The 19220-nt window shown below is 41.0% G+C and overlaps 1 protein-coding gene across 2 annotated transcripts in view; it reads left to right on the top strand.

Moving 5' to 3' along the window:
• Positions 1-9964, top strand: part of RSBN1L (round spermatid basic protein 1 like) — a 68141-nt gene extending 58177 nt beyond the window's left edge. For both annotated transcript variants that reach the window (XM_059725825.1, XM_059725824.1), the window contains 2 exons: positions 8645-8753; positions 8850-9964. In XM_059725825.1, the coding sequence (XP_059581808.1) occupies positions 8645-8753; positions 8850-9506 (766 nt within the window). In that variant the 3' untranslated portion in view covers positions 9507-9964. The remainder of the gene's footprint in view (positions 1-8644; positions 8754-8849) is intronic.
• The last annotated feature ends 9256 nt before the right edge of the window (positions 9965-19220 follow it).

The following is a 19220-nucleotide window of genomic DNA, read 5'->3' as shown; positions in this document are numbered from 1 at the left end:
CCACAACTTTGATGTTATCGTTTGGGTTGTTGGGGAGGCAGTCCCTGGCAGTATCCTTGTTGGTTCCCTTGACATTCGGCTTTGCCTTGTGGCTAGCTCTGCCCCACCTGGATTATTTGCTCCTGCCTCCTCCCCCAAACACTTCCCCTTTTAAGGGAGAGCTCCCTTAGGCTTCCCAGCATCTGTTGGGCTTCAGCCATCCAAGCCTTGGACCTCTTTTTTTCTCTGCCCACACCATCAGCCTTGTTCCATTGTCTAGGACCTTGGCTCCCAGGCACTGATGCTGGCTTAGCAGCAACACCTCTTGGGTAACAGTTTCACCTTGCCAGCCTTGGCCCCTCTAGCTTGAGGCTTAGCCTCTATTGCTGATTAAAGGGAGTGCCACCTGGGTAGGTTATTTCTTTTTCGATAGAGACAGGAAGGTATCAGTACCACTGTATAAGGAATTGGAAATATCTCATGTAGAATGTTCATAGTTCCTGTGTTCAGAGAAGAAAAATCTGGAAGAGATGTGGAGAAAAGGCTACTAGGATGTTTTGGGGAATGGAGAATTTATCATATGGAAGAGCTTGGTTTGTTTAGCTTGGCAAAATAAAGGTTTGGAGCATGTGTGATTAAAAACAGTGTGTGAATATTAGGGAAGAAGATGGGCTATTTTAAATGAAATGGCCATATGTGTACAAATTTGAAGAGTTACAAATGGGACAAAGAAATTTAGACTAGAAATCAGAAGGTTTCTAGCCAGTAGAGGAATGAGTCCTGGAATGGTCTTCCAAACACAGTAGTAGGGAACAAAGAATTGGAATTTCTTTAAGATGGAGCTTTATGATTACACACACAATAAATAGCGTGTTTGGACAGGGGCGTGCTAGAGTAGTAGTGATCAGAACACGATATGCTGTTTTCAAATCTCCACTGGAGGGGTTGACCGGAAACTTTGAGCACTCTGTAATGTTGCTTGCCTACAAGGGGGGGTGTTTAATACTCCCATGCTTCCTGGCTTCTACTGATTACTTTTCTGGGGCCAGGAAGAAATTCTGAATACATTTGGCCTTTGGGAATTGTTCATCTTCCTCTGAAGCCCTGGACTTTGGTTGCAGCTACAAATGAGTGATGGGCTTGGGTGCATTGGTACTCCTAATGTTACTGAGAAGCCTCTTGGGTTCCTGGCTGGCTGGGTCTTGTTCCTGAGCCCCGAGTCGAACCAAAAGCTAGAATTTCCCTATGACAGACTGGCAAGTGGCACTGGGTGGTTTTTTCCACCCCTCTATAGCAGTGATTGACAGCCAGGGTGCTATGGCAAGTTGGGATGCTATGAGATCCCTTTAAGGGGTTTGCATAATATTAGCATTATTAGGTATACAAACATCTACACGCTTTTCAAGATTAAACCCAGAGATTTCAAAGAGGAATCCATAGTGACCAAATATTCTGACCTGTCATGGTCTTCCTGACTTTGTAATAGAAAAATTTTGCATTATGTGTCTATAGTTTAAAAAAAAAAAAAGTGAAAGCTAATCACTGGCATTTTCTAAGGGATGCCGGGAGTTTGACAAGTTTGAGATCTGTTGCTCTATAGCTGGTGGGCCAGGTCTTTTTTACTTTTTTAGGATTATCATAAATGCCAAACAGATTCCCGTCTATTGCAAAATCTTGGATGTTGGTGGTGCCCTTGTCTCCCTTTTTTATTTACCTTATGTTTAAATTGCATTCTTTGCTGCTACGATGTGCAAGAGCAGCTAGAGTAGATATTCTTGTTGCGTTGTGGAAAAGTGGTTGCCTGTGACTAAGGGACTAGATTTGATCATCTATACAAGGTCCATTCCTAAATTCCAAGTAGGAAATTACAAATCAAATTCCCATTGCAATATCAGTTCTTCTCTACTGTGTATCTACACTTGTTGTTTTAACTGGTGTCATTACAAATTTGATGTGCTACAAACGTAAGGGAAGAATAACCGAATGCACAAATAGAGAGCAGGAGATATGTGACTTGGCAGTTCTGTTGCTGACTCATGTTGTCTTTGATTCACCAGTCTCAACAGGTCCTTGTCAACAGTTTGACACGGGTGCAAAAAAATCCTGACATAATTTTTGGGCTGCATCAACAAAGGTGTGTTGTGTAAGACAGCAGTACTCCACTCATTGCTAGTTAGACTTCAGCTAGAGTACTACATGCACATGGGCTTCACGTTTTTAAGGACGTAGAGAAGCTGGACAGGGTCCAGAGGCAGGTGACAAAAATAAAGGGATTGGAAGGCAAGTCATACTAAGAAGTTGAGAGTGCTAGGTATATTCAGTTGGGAGAAAAGGAGGTTAAAGGGGGACATGGCAGTTTTCAAATACTTGAAAAGGCTCCAGAAAGAGGGAAAAGAAGTGTTGTTCTTTGTTGCAGAGGGTAGGATATGAAGCAGTGGTTTTAAATTGTAGCAAAAAAGATTTAATTAGAGCTCAGGAAAAACTTCCTTATTGTTAGACTAGCAGGGCAGTGGAATAGTGTGCCCAAGGAAACTGCAGAATCTCCTTTTATTGGAGGTTTTTAGGAGGAAGATAGATGAACATTTGATAGGGATGGTTTAGAACAGGGCTGTCCAACGTAGGACCGTATGCCCTATGAGCCCAACCAGTGGGAGTCATGAGCCCCTGGACTGCATGCCGTATGGATGCCCGCCCCCCCCCCCCCCCCCCAACTACTGCAGCACATGCCCATGTGGGTGCCCCCTACCACTTCAGCATGTGCTCCTGTGCAGGCCTGGCTCCACCCTGGTGTTTGTGGGGGTGCAGAATGAAGAAGCTGGGGGAGGTACAGGGGAGCAGTGGCTGGGTGGGAGCCCAAGGGCTACAGCGTGCAGCCTGCGGGCCACCACTTGGACAGCCCTGGTTCAGAAATAGCATTTCTACATTTATGGAAGGGTTTGGACCAGATGATCTTTGAGGTCCCTCTCAAATTTGATTCTATAATCACAAAATGTGCTTAGTATAATACAAACTGCTATATCAATTTATGTAAGGATTTAGCACAAAGGACAGTTTGTATTTTGAATTGCTCATTGTCCAGTTTGAGAGGTTGTATGATGAGATAACATAATGTGTAAAACAACTAGACAGATAAAAGGTAGAATGGGAACTTTAGTTTTGCATTTTGAGGTTTTTAAGTATTGTGAAAATCATATAAATGCTTTTATTGATTTTTATTTCTCAAGATTATTGAAAATGGGTACTGGTTATAAAACTTGGAGTTAGTGATATAAACATAATTTTCACCTGGATCTAAAAATAGAGATAATGTATTTTCCTTTTGATGAAATGGTAAAGGATGTTTCAAAAAAATGTAGCTTAGTTCTAAGTGTTAGTGTGTTGTTTCAGTAGTTGTTGTTCAGCTGTTGCCCTATGAGTATTTATAAAATTTTTCACTTTCATATATTCAAAACTTGTCAGGAATGTCCAATGCCAGAGATTATTCTATGTATCCAATTTATATAATCACTTTTATTTTTAGGGGCTGTATGTACATTGAAAGAAATAATATCATGTTTGTGGATCTGGGAATTATCTCATTATTAATGAGAATGCTTTCATTAGTTAAAATTCAGTAGAAAAACACTTTAGTATAGAACATACAGTGTGGGGATTTATTGTAATTATAGTTACACACTTAGTTAAAATCAAAATTAAAAAAAAAATATATATATAAAAGACATTAGTTGTTGGCTTCCTGACTGAAATCACAAATATTTGAAGAAAAACAGCTCTTGACCTGAATAAGTATGCATTATTTCAGGTTTAAATTAGTTGTCAATTTGATCCTGTGAGGCTTTTACAATTTGAGTAGTCCTTTATTAGAAATAGTGCAAGATTTGAATTCAGGAGTCACTGTTAGCTTGTTTTTAAAAGTAATTGACTTTAAAAGTCCAGTTGGTTTGGGCACTCTTTAAATATGTCATGAATTGGAAACCCAACATCTGTCAGGATTTTGGACTCGCTTCTTCGTTCACAGGAATCTTTATAGCGTGAAGAGATACTGAAAACCTGTTAGTTTCCCCGATCTTTAAAACTGAACCTTTTTTCAGGATCTTGAAATTCATCTGTCGTCAACTCTGCCATGGTAGCAGCTCAGCAAGGAGGAAACATGCCCTGATGCTGGCCCATGTCTTCCATCCCTTCTTTCCCGTAGTCCTTTGTGCATACACACAAACCTCACAGCTCTACAAGGGCCTGAGCTCCACACAGCATTTCACAGTACTTACTCTAACATTTCCCAGAATACATGGATGATGTTTTTGTTAACTTAGTTAGAAAAATCCTGTTAACTTTAACTTGACAGTGTTGATGCACTTCTTTTAAGCAATGAGTCGCAAAAATTCACTTAATATTAGGTCTTTCTTCAGGAAGTATTTGTAGAACTCTACTAAACCTTTGGCTGTCATCATACTCTAGTATCTGATTATCACCCAGTTTCTCTTATTTTCAAACTGGTTGGAACAGGTGGCTTGATTACTTTGTAGGCACTGCATATGTATGTTGACAGAAAGTGTAATTTTGCCATTCAGGCCTGTTGTGGAAACTGAATTATTTTATGGCTCCTGCAGTTTCTTTCCAGTGCTCACGCACCTTTTCCTAGTGCTTGTTTCGTGTTATTGGTGCCATAATATAGTTATTGTGTGACAAGACAGCCTGGAAAACTGTCTTTTTCTGTTTTCTGGCTCTTTATTAATGGGGTGTTGTGATGGATGTTGTAGTTGCTGACAGTATCGGTTGCTGCATTTTGTACCAGTTGGAGCTTTTTCAGTATGTCTTTGCTCTGTATAAGTTACAGTTAACAAACTCTTAATGTCACAAATGTATGACTGCTGTGGTCAGGCCCGTCTGCTGCATAATCCGATGTCACAGGTTGAAATTGGTGGGTTTTTGTGACATGGTTTCTTATGCGTGCACTTTGACAAAGTCCAAATGATCCTACAGTTACAGGCTGGTTTAATGGTGGAGGGAAGAATGGGGGGGCAAAGAGGAGGGAGTAGATGTATGCACTGGAAGAAGATGCAGAGGAGGTCAGATCTTCAGAGTACTTTACTTAACTAACTAGAAGGGCTGTGCGAAATGGCTGTTTCATTTCGGTTTCGGATTCAGCAGTTTTGGAGGACAGCGATTCATTTTGGTGTTTCGGATCAGTGTCCTGTTTTGTTTCGGCGGAATCTGTTTCGGAGATTCTGCTCCATCGACTCTCCTCCAAATCTGCTTTGAAGCCCAGCCAGGTGGAGCTTGGGGCCGCAGCAGAGAACAGGACAGGGCCGTGGGCGGCTTCTTTGGGGGAGGGCAAGGGCTGTTGCCCTTCATGCTGGCAAGGAGACCCCCAGCATGGATCTCTGATCCCTGCAGAGCCGAGTCGTGAGGCAGGGCAGCAGCGTACAGCTGTTTCCCTGCAGGCCTAGCTCCAAAACTCTGACATTTTCTGAAACATCTACAAAACATTTCCAAAACATTTCAGATGCCTCGTTTTGTTTCCAAGATGTTTCTGAGCCTTCCATTTCCATTTGGATTCGGTGTTTCAGGCACCAAAGTGGTCTGAAACAAAACAGCTGCTGAAATTTCTCACAGCCCTACTAATTTGTACCACCTTGCCTGCCTTGGTTTAATTTCATTCCTTATCCAGAAAGACCCTAAGCTGGGGTGGGCAAAATATAGCCTACAGGACAGATCCGACCTGCAAAGGGGCTTTATCTGGCTTGTGGCAGGTCCCTTGGTCCTGCCTGACCACCCCTTGGACACAATCAGGCTGGGGCAGCTCTGCGGCTAGACTGCCTTTCTAGGCAGCAGCTGCTCCTTCCAGCTGCCACCGCCTCTGGCCCCAGCTGCGCGGTACTGGCAGGGACCCATGTTCACAGCCCCAGCCTGGTGAGTCCCGTGCCTGCTCCAGACTTGCCCATCCAGGTTCAGCGGCAGTGCTGGGCAGAAACTGCTGCTCAGCACAGGGGAAGAGCAGCAGTGAGTGAGCCCCACTCATTGCTGTGCTACACACGCTCACACCTCACCATGCACACACACACCTATGCATGTATCCCCAGCCACCGTCCCCTTCTACACACCCCACAGCCCCCCCACAAACCCCATACCCACCCATGTACACACCCACACACCCACATCCACACATACCCCCACACCGCCCCTCACACCCCACATACACACACACCCATGACAATATACAAGCATAAGACTTCATTTTTGTCATAACCCAATGTTTTTTAGTGCCTCGGCACATTGGAATTTTCCCGCCACATGGAGCTTTCTTTGCATGGTGGATTTCTCAGCTGCAGAGAGAGAACCCCGGTGCAAAAAGCTCCCGCCACGTGTATGCAAATTAGTGTCCCACTATTGGTCAATTCTAAATTATTCCTACGTGGTAGCTAGCAATTGGGTCGCTAGCCGTATAAAAGGTTAGAGCAGTTTCCGCCCAAGTTGGAGGACTCCACAACCATCTCGTGGGGAACTCTGAGCGCGCTGTGGAGCCTAGCAAACTCTGCGTGTGTCTTGGAGGAGGACATAGAGGCCTGATCAGCTTCTAGCCACTCCCCGTCATAGTGGAAAATTTGACGTATCCCCCGTGTTCAGCGTGCAGAGTCGCACATAGACGACTCATCTCGGTTCGGTGCGAGAAGAGATCTCACTTCTATTTGTTTGCGTGCAACTGTAACTCAAGCAAGTTTCCTTTCTGCACTGTGACCATCGGCAGCGTAAGTAAAGCTTTCTTTGTAAAACGAATACGCTTCCGTGCCTAACTCAACTCTGTCGTGGAAAAACCCCACCTTACGGTCCGGGCTACTGGCCATAGCCTTAGACTGCCCTCGGTCCTGACAATTTTGAGCTCTTATACCATCACCGCTATATACACTAAACAAACGCGCACAGATCAGGACAAAAATATTTTTAAAAACAAAATGAAAATGTTATTGTGGATGTTTGATTTTTTTTTTTTTAGTATATAATTTGTTGTTTTTTTCTGGTTCCAAGATGGCAAACCCCCTTTCCAAAATGAGTACTTGTAGGGGCAATGTGAAAGACTTCCAGTGGCAAAGGTCAGGGGTTAGAGGGCGGGACTTCCAGTCCCTAGATGGCAACCAGGGGCTGCAGTTGTCAAGGGGTGGGGCCACCCTTGTGGCCCTCAACAGCTCACCAAAACTTGTTAAGTGGCCCTTCCAACCGAAATAATTGCCTGCCCCTGCCATAAGAAGTAATATGAGAAACCTGTTGAGCAGATAAAAGATTTCTTTATTTGGATTTTGCATTATCTGAAGTGGATGATAGGCTTACCGTTTCAAAGATGATGGAATGCTAATGGGACACACTTACACTTGAAACATTCATCTTTCATGGGGGGAAAATAGTTCTGTAGTGTTGTAGCAGTGATGGTCCAAGGAATATGAAGCGAGATTTGTTTAGTATTATCTTTTATTGGACCAGCTAAATAGTTGGAAGAGATGTTAGACACGCTTTTGGGCACAAACTACCTTTCTACAAGTCCAGGAATGAAGCAGATGCAGGTAAAAGTACTGCTTTTAAGTAATTATTTATATACTGGAGTTAAAGGAAGAGGGCAAGAAACTTGTGGAGCAAATAAGTTATCAAACCAAGTATAGAGCAGCTGAATTGGATAAACCAAATTATGGAAGAGAACTAGACAATTTTAAATGTTACCTGTGGAATGCAGGGAGGTTAGCAGAGGGACAGGTAAATTGTAACATGCCTAGAAACCACCATCTGTAGTTCTGTCCAAATTTTTTATATCCAGTAACGTTATGAATCTTTGTCCCCAGGCCCGTCTCCTAATGGTATTTTGTAGATTTCCCTTTGAGTGAATACAAGGACTGTGAAGTCAGAGGTAGCCTGGTGGTTCTGTGAAGTGTTAAGGTTTCCCCCCCCATTATCACTTCTCTGTGAGTTTATTACAGAGAGTAACGGTTGTTTAGTTTCAGTCACATAGGTTCCAGGAGGGGATTTGGTGCATTAGATGAGACATCACCTTCTGTGATCGACATGGTTTAAAATTCATGGCTTCTGATGTTTTGGTGCATATTGATTGAAGTGATGGTGGAAGCGAGTTGGCAGGGTCAGCTGTATGGTGATCCAGCAGGAAAATTGTTTCTGGAGTATTAGTTAAGGTTCAGAGGCTTGCAAGTTACGAGCTGTGGAAGGAAGGGTTAGGAATATTTCTCTTAAGTGTAATCCCTTTTGATCTTTCTGATAGATTCCAGCATGGGGTAATGTGTGAGCCAGGGGTGTGGATTGCTGAGGGAGGTTTCTTTTTTTATGTTGTAGTAGGTTTTGTGCAGGGTATGTGGGTGGCTCGGAGCTTCTAGAAAGGCAGAGGTTGGTCACAGGTGGTTGATCTCACTGGCTACCCGTTCTTCTGTTACTACTTAGAAAGATATTAGAGCTAATTAACAAATACAAATGCTGGCATATTCCACTTAATTAGGTAGTTATTTTAACAAGCTTGTTCAAAAATATTTTAAAGCTGAAATGGTAGAATTTCTTTTTTTGCATTGCTTGCTTTATTCCTGTTGCAGGGGACAGAAAAACAAAGTAGTAACAAGAACTGGAACAATTGTAAATTGTGGCCCTAACTGTACCATGTTGGTGTTTTTTGTAGGTCTAAGCAGCCTCGTATAACCAAAGATGTAATTTGTTTCCATGCTGAAGACTTCTTAGAGGTAGTTCAGCGAATGCAGTTAGATTTGCATGAGCCTCCACTCTCACAGGCAAGTATCTTGTTGAACTGTCAATAAAGTTTTTCTCATGCTTCAGAGTACATTTTTTTTCATCTTAGTTCTTGTCTTGTTTTCCCCCCCTTCCAGTGTGTCCAGTGGGTTGATGATGCAAAGCTTAACCAACTGCGAAGGGAAGGCATTCGGTATGCCAGGATTCAGTTATATGATAATGACATTTATTTTATTCCAAGGAATGTTGTGCACCAGTTTAAGACGGTTTCAGCTGTATGCAGTTTGGCTTGGCATATCAGGCTCAAGCTATATCACTCGGAGGGAGATGGTTCTCAAAATTCAAGCACCCATGAAGCAGACACACCTGCAGACCCCATGTCTTCGGTCACAGGACTTCAGACTGGCAACCGAATTTGTACGATAGGCAGAAATACCTCCGAAGACACCAAATTTTCAGATACGTTGCAAACTAAATACGTACAGCAGGAATTCACACAGATAAAACATGAACTTATTTCATCTCACCGAATTAAAGAGGAATCCATGAATGTTGATCTTCCTGAAAAGACAGTGGCACCTAATGATATGGAACGTCAGAATGTTAAAACAAAATTGGATCATGTTGAATTGACAGAATTTAAGTTTGAAGCGGACTCTAAATTTGAATCTGGCAACAAAGACTTACAGGACAAGTTGTGCCCTGGAAGTCGCTTGAGTCTGGATGATACAAGACAACATGGTTCAACATATCCAAATCTGCATGGACAAAGAGAGGATGACTTTTTGTGCTAAATTTGTACATACGGTTTTAAATTACTTTTTAAACTTAATGATGTAATAATGTAAAGATTCATAAGATCTGTGAGGCAAGCATGTGACTTGCCTTTGCGTCTGTTACAAGAAATAGTTTATGTAGCTTTGTAACATTCCTCAGTGCCTGTCCATAACTGTGAAGTATCAAAGCACTTAGGGCCAGATGCACTGTAAACACTGCAGGTTTAACATAACGAAGTCTTTAAATAATTTGAGTTGTAGGTTTTAGAGTAGAGCTGACATCTAACATATATTTTTTGTAAGATGAGCCAGAATTCTTTTTGACAATTCCAGGCTTTTCCATAGAGCTTATTTATACCAATTTTTTCATTTTAAATGTGTCAGCACTGTAGTGTAAATAGCTTTTTTTAAACAAATCTTTTTAGTGTGATTTATACTGAAATGTGAGCCACTTAATAAAGGTTCATAATAACAAATTGGTTTTATTTTTGGGTCTGCAAAAAAGAAATGATACTTCAGTTGAGCTGCCTCTTAAATTATGTTTCTAACTGCACTGTACTTGTTGTAGGACCCAATTATGCCCTTGCTCCTTTCTGGAGCGAGGGGTTGGAGCAGACAGAGGTAGCATGTATGGCATTCTGATATGTAAGGCAAAATCAATCAGAATGCCTGAATACCCTGCACAGGGCTTCTTATGGTTGCTGGTAAAATGCTTTTCCCAAGCCTGTTTTCAGATGCTAGCAGTTGAACAGGAGAGGCAAAGCCTTATCCACAGTCCTTCTGTGTTGTGGAGCAAATGGGCTTCCTTTGCACACTAGCAGTAGCAGTTCGCATCTTTGTGGGTATGTCTTATACATGCACTTTAATGTGCATTAGCTTCTTTTAATGTGCATTAAAGCATCACCAAAATTGCTCTTTTTACCTAATGCACATTAAAATAGGCTAATGTGCATTTTTCTAGTACTTCACAATGGAAGGCTCTTTTACACATGCTCGGGGGAAGGAGTGGTGCTTTAATTAGAGCAGGTCTGAGAGCGCTGCCGCATCTTGTGTATAAACATCCCTGAACTTAAAAATGGCAGCAGGGGCATGAGAACTAAAGTCAATTCAATGAACTTTAGTTCAAGCGCTCCCGCTGCCACTTTTAAGCACGGGGATGCAGATACACGAGATACAGGAGGCCGGTTTGGACCAAGGAGGCTTGATGCACTGGAATTCCAGCATGTTGAACCAGCCTCAGTGCTTGTATATAGGCACTTGGAGGTACTAGATTTAATGCACATTACCTAAAGGACATGCGCCCAGTATGTGTACTGGCAGCTGGTGAGTTGCAACTCCTCCTCTCACTTCTCTCCCTGTAGACTCTAGAAGGACTAGCCAACACTTGGCTCTTAAATGAAAATGTGAAATGGAACTCTTCTTAACCGTCAATTTCTGAGTAAATTAGAGCAGGGTTTCTTTAAAAGATAAGGGTTTCCATCATTTAAAATGGATAGATACAGAGACCTAGGAGTCTCTTAAATTGATGCATGAAGTAATTCACTAAGGAATTAGTTTGGACTTGTGTTTCATAAATTGATAGAAATAGATAATGCTGTAGGATAATAGGGGAGAAAGGTACTTGCCAATAAGCCTCAAGGGGAATTCCCTGCCCACATTATCTTGAGTGTAAGACAGAATCATTCTCATTAACAGGAAAGATAACAGGGGTGTCCGTGTTAATTTTCCACAGCTTCTTACTCCAGCCCTTCTAAGTTCCTCAATACTATTTATGTACGTTCTGTCAAAATGGCTAAGGAAAGATCATTCCAACTGCTAGTCATCTGATAGGGTAATGGTCAACTCTCTGTAATTTTAAATTATTCGTTTAATTTTTTGTGTGGGCATGTTGCAGTTTTAGCTTTAAACATATCCAAACTCTGCATTTTTTCAGGTAGTTGCATATATCAGTAAATTCCACTGCAGCTTTCATTTTCAATTAAATGTAAAAGACTTAAGATCCTAAGTCTGTCATCCTAAAACCTTCCATATTTATGAGCCATTTTTTGCTATTTTCCTTAAAACTTTCAGAAGTCTTTGCATCCTTAAAGCTATCAATGGTATGATTTCATGCCAAATTTCTAATGGTCACATTTGTTGCAAAAGAATAATGTACTACTTTTTATGTGACTGCTAATTCTATTTTGTTAAGGCCCTTTGTTATTTTAATATAATTTACTTACTCAAAAACACACAAGGTTGCTCTGATAAAATCCAAAATGTATTGTTTTATACTTGCACGCAGTGAAATCCATTAGCCTTCCATTTACTAGCACCTTAATCAGTTAAAAATGTATTAAATAATCTGCCAAGGTATTAATAATTCAAATGCTGGTATCATTAGTAGACTGCCATAATTCTCTGTTTGTAAACAAACAACCACATGAATCTCTCAGATATGACTGTTGGTGATTCCTTTAGTGCCCATGTAGAAATTACGTCAGGTCTAGCTCAGACAAAGCTACCAAACTTGCATCCTCACTTCCCCTATCCTCTTCCCTCACCCAAAAACAGATTCAATTTGTAGTGTTAGCCATTGATAATCCAGCATAATTTGATTTGAACTTTAAATGGCATATGTGACCATAGGAAACCTGACAAATACAACCCAAGTTCCTCTCTTTGCTTTCATGTTTACGAGTAAACTTCTGCCCACAGTTCCTTTTAGGTTTTGTGAACATGCACACACGGTTTGTGCACGTGCTTCCGCATTCTGTTCTTCTATTCTGCACTAACTGTCTAATATAATTTTAGAGCAGATGGGGAAGTTTCGCTTGGTATTTTGCACAAAGTTGGCAGTAGGAGTGTTCCAGATGGCTTAGCGAGAGACACGAGGTTGATTTAAACCAGCTTTAACTACTTCTGCCCTTTTTTTCTAACCATTTTTCTAAATGATTTCTATGCCTGCGATCCATATGTGGATCATCTACTATGGGTCAAGTATTTTTGGTCTTTGTCAATGTTAAACTTCTTAATGTTAAACTGTCTTAATCTTGATCTAAGTCTAGAGTAGGAAAATAGGCTTCATTTTTGAGAGCAGCTTAACAAATATAATTATAAACATGACTTGCATATAGCATAGGGACACTTTAACAGCTTAAACTTGTTTGTGGACCACAGTAGATACATAAAATCTTTAGGTTTTTTCCTGTAATGTCTGGCTTTTTTCTTTTTTTTTAAAGTATTTCCATATTTTTTTTTTTTCATTCTGAAACTTGTTGGACTCGAGGTATCACCTGTTAGACTTGAAGAACCCTGAAAATGCTTAGTTTTCAAGCACTTCTTTGACTATAGAAAAATAACAGAGAAATACTTCTTTTACAGGGAATGCAAAAAGACTACAAGTCAGAATGTTTTTAACTTGCCCAAGTGCAGGGAGGCTGGACCCAATTATCTGTAAGGTCCCTTCCAGCCCCTAACAACTATGAAACCTTATGAAAATGAGAAGCAAGTCTACTGGTTCCTGCCTCTCTCTGTCTTTTGTTTCAGACTATTGTGGTGATCATCTGGCAATCCTTGAACATGGTACTTCACAATTGGAATATGAACGACACCGAAATTGCTACCTATTAGTTTCTTTCCTATTCTAACGTGTAAAGATCTGAGTAGAGTGACTTACTGATTATAGATGCATCTTTTTTTTTTTTTCAGTTTTGCTTAAAAAAAAACAAAAAACAGGAAAAAAACCTGATAGTGTTTCTTTGTCCTCCATCTGCCTGTTTATTTGGACATGGTTGTATAGAGGGGAGTACCTTTTCTGAAAATGTTTATTTCCCAAGTCATTCACTTGTTGTTTAACACAGATCACACTTCGATTTTTACTGATCCCACAATATAACCTTTTACTCCTGCCACCAACATCTTCATATTCAGACTTTTGCTTCAGCAATAAACCTTTCATGCCTTCTTAAGTCACTGAAACTAATCCTGCTTGGTACTTCAATCCCCACCCCTGCTTTGCACCCTCCTTGGCTTTTCAATTTTGTATAATGTTACTTTTTGTGCTAACTCCCATCTTGCGGGAAACTCAAACATTGCTTTATTTTCCTCTTGGCCCCTCCTTGCTCTCCAGAAAATTGGATAAATCTGTTATTAAGGCCACCTATAATGTACTCAGAGGCAGTAGTTGCATCAATGCCTTTGCAATCAGTGGTGTCCCAGTTAATTATTTGGTATGCAGAGTTTTAGAAATGTGTTTCTTCTAGACCAGGATATTTGTTTCTGATGTGGCTGTCATCACCTTGATTTCCAATTTCTCAGAGTCATTAATACTGTGTACCTCTTTCTTTATTGGCAACCTCAATTACATGCAATGGAAACACGTAAGAGTCACTGCCTGAACTATCAGCTTTTGCTGGGTGATTTCATTCTGGTTTAATAAGGCCTCTTCATCATTTACTTGGGTTTTTAATAATTTTCCATGCAGGATACTAATTCTGTTCAGTTCTACAAGTAAAATGTCATTTCAGAAGGTGTTCATAGAAGTGAACAGCTCTGAAAGCAATTGTTGGAGACACATCAATTGATCAACAATGAAGGTACTTAGGCCCCAGGATAATTTATTCAGATGATTGGTTTTCCAAATAAAGGCTGATAATATGTAAAATAAAAGCACAATGTGTCACAAGGTTCATCAGTGCAAAACATTTTCAGATGAGTGAATGATTCTTACAAAAAATGATATATTAAAAGTTAATAAAAGACCATTCCCTAATATTTACATGTCAGAGGATGTTAAATCCATCCAAAATTAGGATGAGATTAGAAAATACAGGCTTGTAAACATAAATAAATTTGGCATATAATGTGTGACAGCCTGTTGTAAAAGAGTGGTATTGCTTGACTCGTATTAAATGGTAGAACATCCACAAACTTTATGATGTTTCTGAATTGTCATGCTCTTACTAGTTTATACAAGGTCAGACTGTTTACAACAGCCTTGAGTGCAGACAGATTTATGCCGTTGCCTCATGTAGATATATGCTTATGTCCAGTTCTACTAATTTTTGCTAGAAGTTGAAATGGTAAATTTGGCGCCTGTCTTTCATGAACTCAACTGCTAAAATGCTGTTTGTTGGAAACAATTCTAGTGTCAGTGTGGATTACTGTAAGTAAATACAGGTATTTGATTAATATTTTTATTTTAGTAAAAAATGGGGGAAATACACCATGACAGAGCAAATAAAGCTGACATGGTGTGCAGGTTCCACTGGATATACAACATGCTGTACAGGAAAGGAAGGGAAGTTCTGGAAACAACCTTACTTTGATGTCCTGACACGCATGTTGTTTACATGGAGACACCAAATTCCTGCTTTTTGTTCACTCAGCATCTGGTGATTCAGAAATGGTGGTTGCCTTTATCAGAAACAAGTATTTATAGTATAGTCATCATCGTCAAAAACGTGGCACTTATTCATGGCTGCATGAAGCCTGGCCTGTGGCCCACAACACTAATCCATGGCCAGTGCTAATGTCAGGTTTGTGTATTGTACCCAGCCCACTGGACATGTTATATTCATAGATGTTAGGGTCGGAAGGGACCTCAGTAGGTCATCGAGTCTGACCCCCTGTGCTGGGCAGGAAAGAGTGCTGGGGTCAGATGACCCCAGCTAGGTGATTGTCCAGTCTCCTGAAGACCCCCAGGGTAGAAGAGAGCACCGCCTCCCTTGGGAGCCCATTCCAGATTCTGGCACCCCTTACTGTGAAGTTCTTTCTAATGTCCAACCTAAATCTGGTCTCTGTCAATTTGTGGCCATTGTTCCTAGTTGGTGCTCTAGTAAATAGAGCATCTCCTATTCCTTGCTGCCCTCCCTGATGAATTAATAGGCAGCCACAAGATCACCTCTCAGCCTTCTCTTACAAAGGCTGAAGAGATCTAGGTCCCTCAGTCTCTCCTTGTAGGGCCTTGCCTGCAGGCCTCTGACCATATGAGTGGCCTCCCCTGAACCCTCTCAAGATTCTCTGCATCCCTCTTGAAGTGCAGTGCCCAAACCTGGACACTGTACTCCAGCTGCGGCTTGACCAATGCCACGTGTTCATCATGCATCTGCTAATGCATGATAAAGTGCGGTTAGCCTTGTTGATCACTTTGTCACGTTGACGACTCATGTTCATCTTGGAGTCAGCTATGACTCCAAGATCCCTTTCAGCTGCTCTGCTGCTGAGAAGGTCATCCCCCAGCCTATAATTGTGTTGGTGGTTCTTGTTGCCCAGGTGCAGCACTTTGCATTTGTCTTTGTTGAACTGCATCTTATTTTGTTCTGTCCATTTTTCCAACCCGTCCAGATCTGCCTGGATCCATTTCCTACCCTCTGGTGTGTTAACTTTGCCCCATAATTTAGTATCATCTGCAAACTTGGACAGGGCGCGCTCTATTGCGCGCTAACTATAGAGGCAGCCTCAACCAAGACGACGCAGCCAGCATTGGTGCGTGCGCCCTAAGATGGCTACAAAACTGCTTCAGAAGACTACTTGGCACATGCAACCTCCCACACAGGAAGTGGTGTAGTCAGCTTAATGCAGCCCTGTCATGTGCCAGTAGGCTCTACCCTCAGTACATCACCTTGCTTTTACCCCGGGCCCCTTAGCTCTGATAGTTTGCAGGCTCTGAGCTATACTGGTGATAAAAACAACTTTTGCTAGTTGTTTTGGTAGAGGTTCCATGGAAACTGCAGAATCCAAAATTCTTGTATACAACTCTGTACCCAATTAATTTCCCCTTCACTTAAATCAGCTGATTTATTAAAACCAAATGCTGGTACAGAAATCAGAATAATTAAGCCATCTTGTATAATATTAGACGACATTTTAATTGCAAGTATCCTAAATCTACATAGCCTGAAGTAGAAATGCACACAGATCTTTCTGTAAATCAGTGTAAATGCAAATGAATGTGTTACTGTTTTAGGGATGTTTGAAGGAAATGATTGCAATATTTTATTATTTGGAATGCAATCCACCTGGATGAACACGTCAGTGTTTGGAGTTGTGCAGGCACTTGCATTTGAAGGCAATTGCTACTTTTCTCAGGTGCATTAAGACAGAGTGACTAGCTGTGAAAGCTGTCTTGGTATCATGTGGGGAGTAATGAGCACAGCATACATTAAGTGATTAGAACTGGGCATTGGACACTAACATGGGATGGGTCAAGATAGTTAAAGTCATTTTCTAAGTAAGCAATAACACAAGCTTTGTGTCTGTCACCACAACATGCAGCTGAGTTCTTCTGTCACCTGAGAAATGCATTTGTTAGACTAAAATGCGTGCACATCTTGCTGTATTGGTTTATAAAATGCACTGTGTACTTTTAATTTCAGTTGTGCTGTAGCACTTGTTTCCTGCTTAGTTTTGAAATCTTTTCTTAGTCCTATGAAAGGCTGTTGCACTGTCCATCCACTCTACACACACTTTTTTTTATTGGAGACTATCTCATTCTGACCTGGACAATAATGAAGCTGAAGCTTTACCAGCTCTCTTCCATCTGCCATTGGGGGAAGGTGGCTGGAATATATCCTCAAGTGCTCTCATTTTTTTTTTTTTTTTAATGGTCACATGATGATGGCAGCTTTGATTGCCTGACTCTAAGAAAACCATAGCTCAGGTTTCTATTACGTGGTCATTGTTCTCCACAAAATTAGAAGCTCCAGCCTGGACAGCCCTACTGTAATCAAATGCAAGATGAACTTGGTTCTTAAAATGTCTTACAACACAAGGGGGGTAATAAAGGATTGCAGTGATTTTCCTCAAGAGAACGTGGGATAGCCATTATGGGATAAGATGATTCCTCCTTTGCTGTTCTGTGCTAGCAGACTATTTTCGTATGCACATTTTAACTTTAAAAAAAAAAAAATCTGTTTTGTTTTTTATTCCCACTTTTTTTTAGGAAAAACTGAGTAAGACATGCAGAAAAACTTAACTTATGTGAAAGGAGAAAAAAGCTTAATTAGAGGTAAATGTTTTACGTGTTAAAAGAATATAAAAGTATTAAGGGTTGGTCTTTTCTAAGAAATAGTATTTTTTTGTTATTTTTGCAAAAGTTAAAAAGAATCAAACTTGGGTATTTTTTTTAAGAGCTGAAAGAAATGATGATGTTTAACTTACTCCCACGGTGTTATCAAAGGTTTGGGCAGCACCTGGAGTTGAAAATTCTTGTTTTAAATATAAAGTCAAGTTGCAAGAAAACTATTTTCTATTGAGGAAAAAGGGTGCCTTTTAAAAACCTGCATCCCCCCCTCCCCCCGCAATACTATAGAGTGAGAAGAACAGAAATAATTAAGTTATTACAGTTCTACAATTGTAACAGAAGCTGGAGATATATGCAAAGCTTGTGAACCTGACCATTTTACAATGATTTTAACAGAAATAATTTCTTTCAGTGCATGGCAGTGCTCAAGCTTGTGTTACCAGTTTGATTACAAATATGCATTATATATGACAGAATACTTTCAGTCACAATTTAAATCTTCATACTGATGGCTATTTAAATGCAGCCACAGAAACTTTTCTGGGACTAGCTGGCCATTAGGCAACTAAGCACAATTCTTGTAAGCTCTGACTTCCACAGACTGATTTATTGCATTCTCTCTGCCAGATGGAGCAATTTCAAAACCAACCTTTCCCATCTCTCTGATAAAGTTAGTAAATAAAGTTGCTGATGGGTTTAAATAAAGTTGCTGCTGGGACTGCCCAAGTGCTCAACTATTTTCAGGTTACCTTCATTGTCTGTCTGCAAGTGTAGCTAGATCTGGTTGGGTAGCTTAAAAGAATTCATTCTGCAGGTGGGTAGCCCCCCCATCTCCTGAGTAACTTGCTCCTCATTCCCATCCATCCTTTTGAGTAGAATTAAAAGTCAATCTTGTTTTTAAAACATTTATAAAAATCCCACCCTAGATTCTACATGATTTCTGGCTTGCCTGTCTCAGTACATGTTCTGAGTCCACGTGTATGTGACAGTAGACCCAGTGAAGGTCCACAGTTGACAGTTCAGTGAGATTTTAATCTGGCCTTGGAATGAGCTGAATTGTGTACAAATTCAACACGTGCATTGGGTACCATAGTTCTCCTCTTGGCAGGTAAGACTATCATGAAGGGGATGGTACTCATCAATGGCTAAAAAGGACATACTTTTCTCCCTGCCTGCTCCTTAGCTAACAACAGCTGAAGATGCCTATAATATGAGTTGGAATAGCATTGAGTATTTTAGACCTGAGGGTTGACAGAAGCCTTAAATAAAACCTAGGTTGGGGGTGGGGGCTGAGGGTTAGCTAGCTGGATTTCAGTTTTTCAAACAGACAAGGACGTGGTGCAGATTGCAAACTTATTAATGTGATGGTGTTTTATCTGACTAGCTGGGGTTTCATAGATTTCATAGACATTAGGGCTGGAAGGGACCTTGAAGATCGAGTCCAGCCCCTTGCCCCAGGGCAGAAAGTCAGCTAGGGTCAAAGGATCCCAGCAAGATAAGTGTCCAAACGTGTCCAAGCAGCCTGCACCACTTTTGGTTTGTTTCTTTTGCTTAGAAATGAATGCCTGTTCTGCATCTAGGCATGTATTTAAACATAAAAGAATAAGCTAGTTAGTGAAATAGGGGGAGGGGGATCATAGCAGGGTCTGTACTTCCCCCTGCTGCTGCTTCTGCCTTCCCCGCTCACCCCCCAGGCTCTGGTGTCAGCTCTGACTTGGCCAGGCCTG

Source organism: Alligator mississippiensis, chromosome 4, assembly GCF_030867095.1.
Source record: "Alligator mississippiensis isolate rAllMis1 chromosome 4, rAllMis1, whole genome shotgun sequence".
Classification (NCBI taxonomy): Eukaryota; Metazoa; Chordata; order Crocodylia; family Alligatoridae; genus Alligator; species Alligator mississippiensis.
The sequence above is the reverse complement of the archived record's forward strand: the minus strand, read 5'-3'. Positions and strand labels throughout refer to the sequence as shown.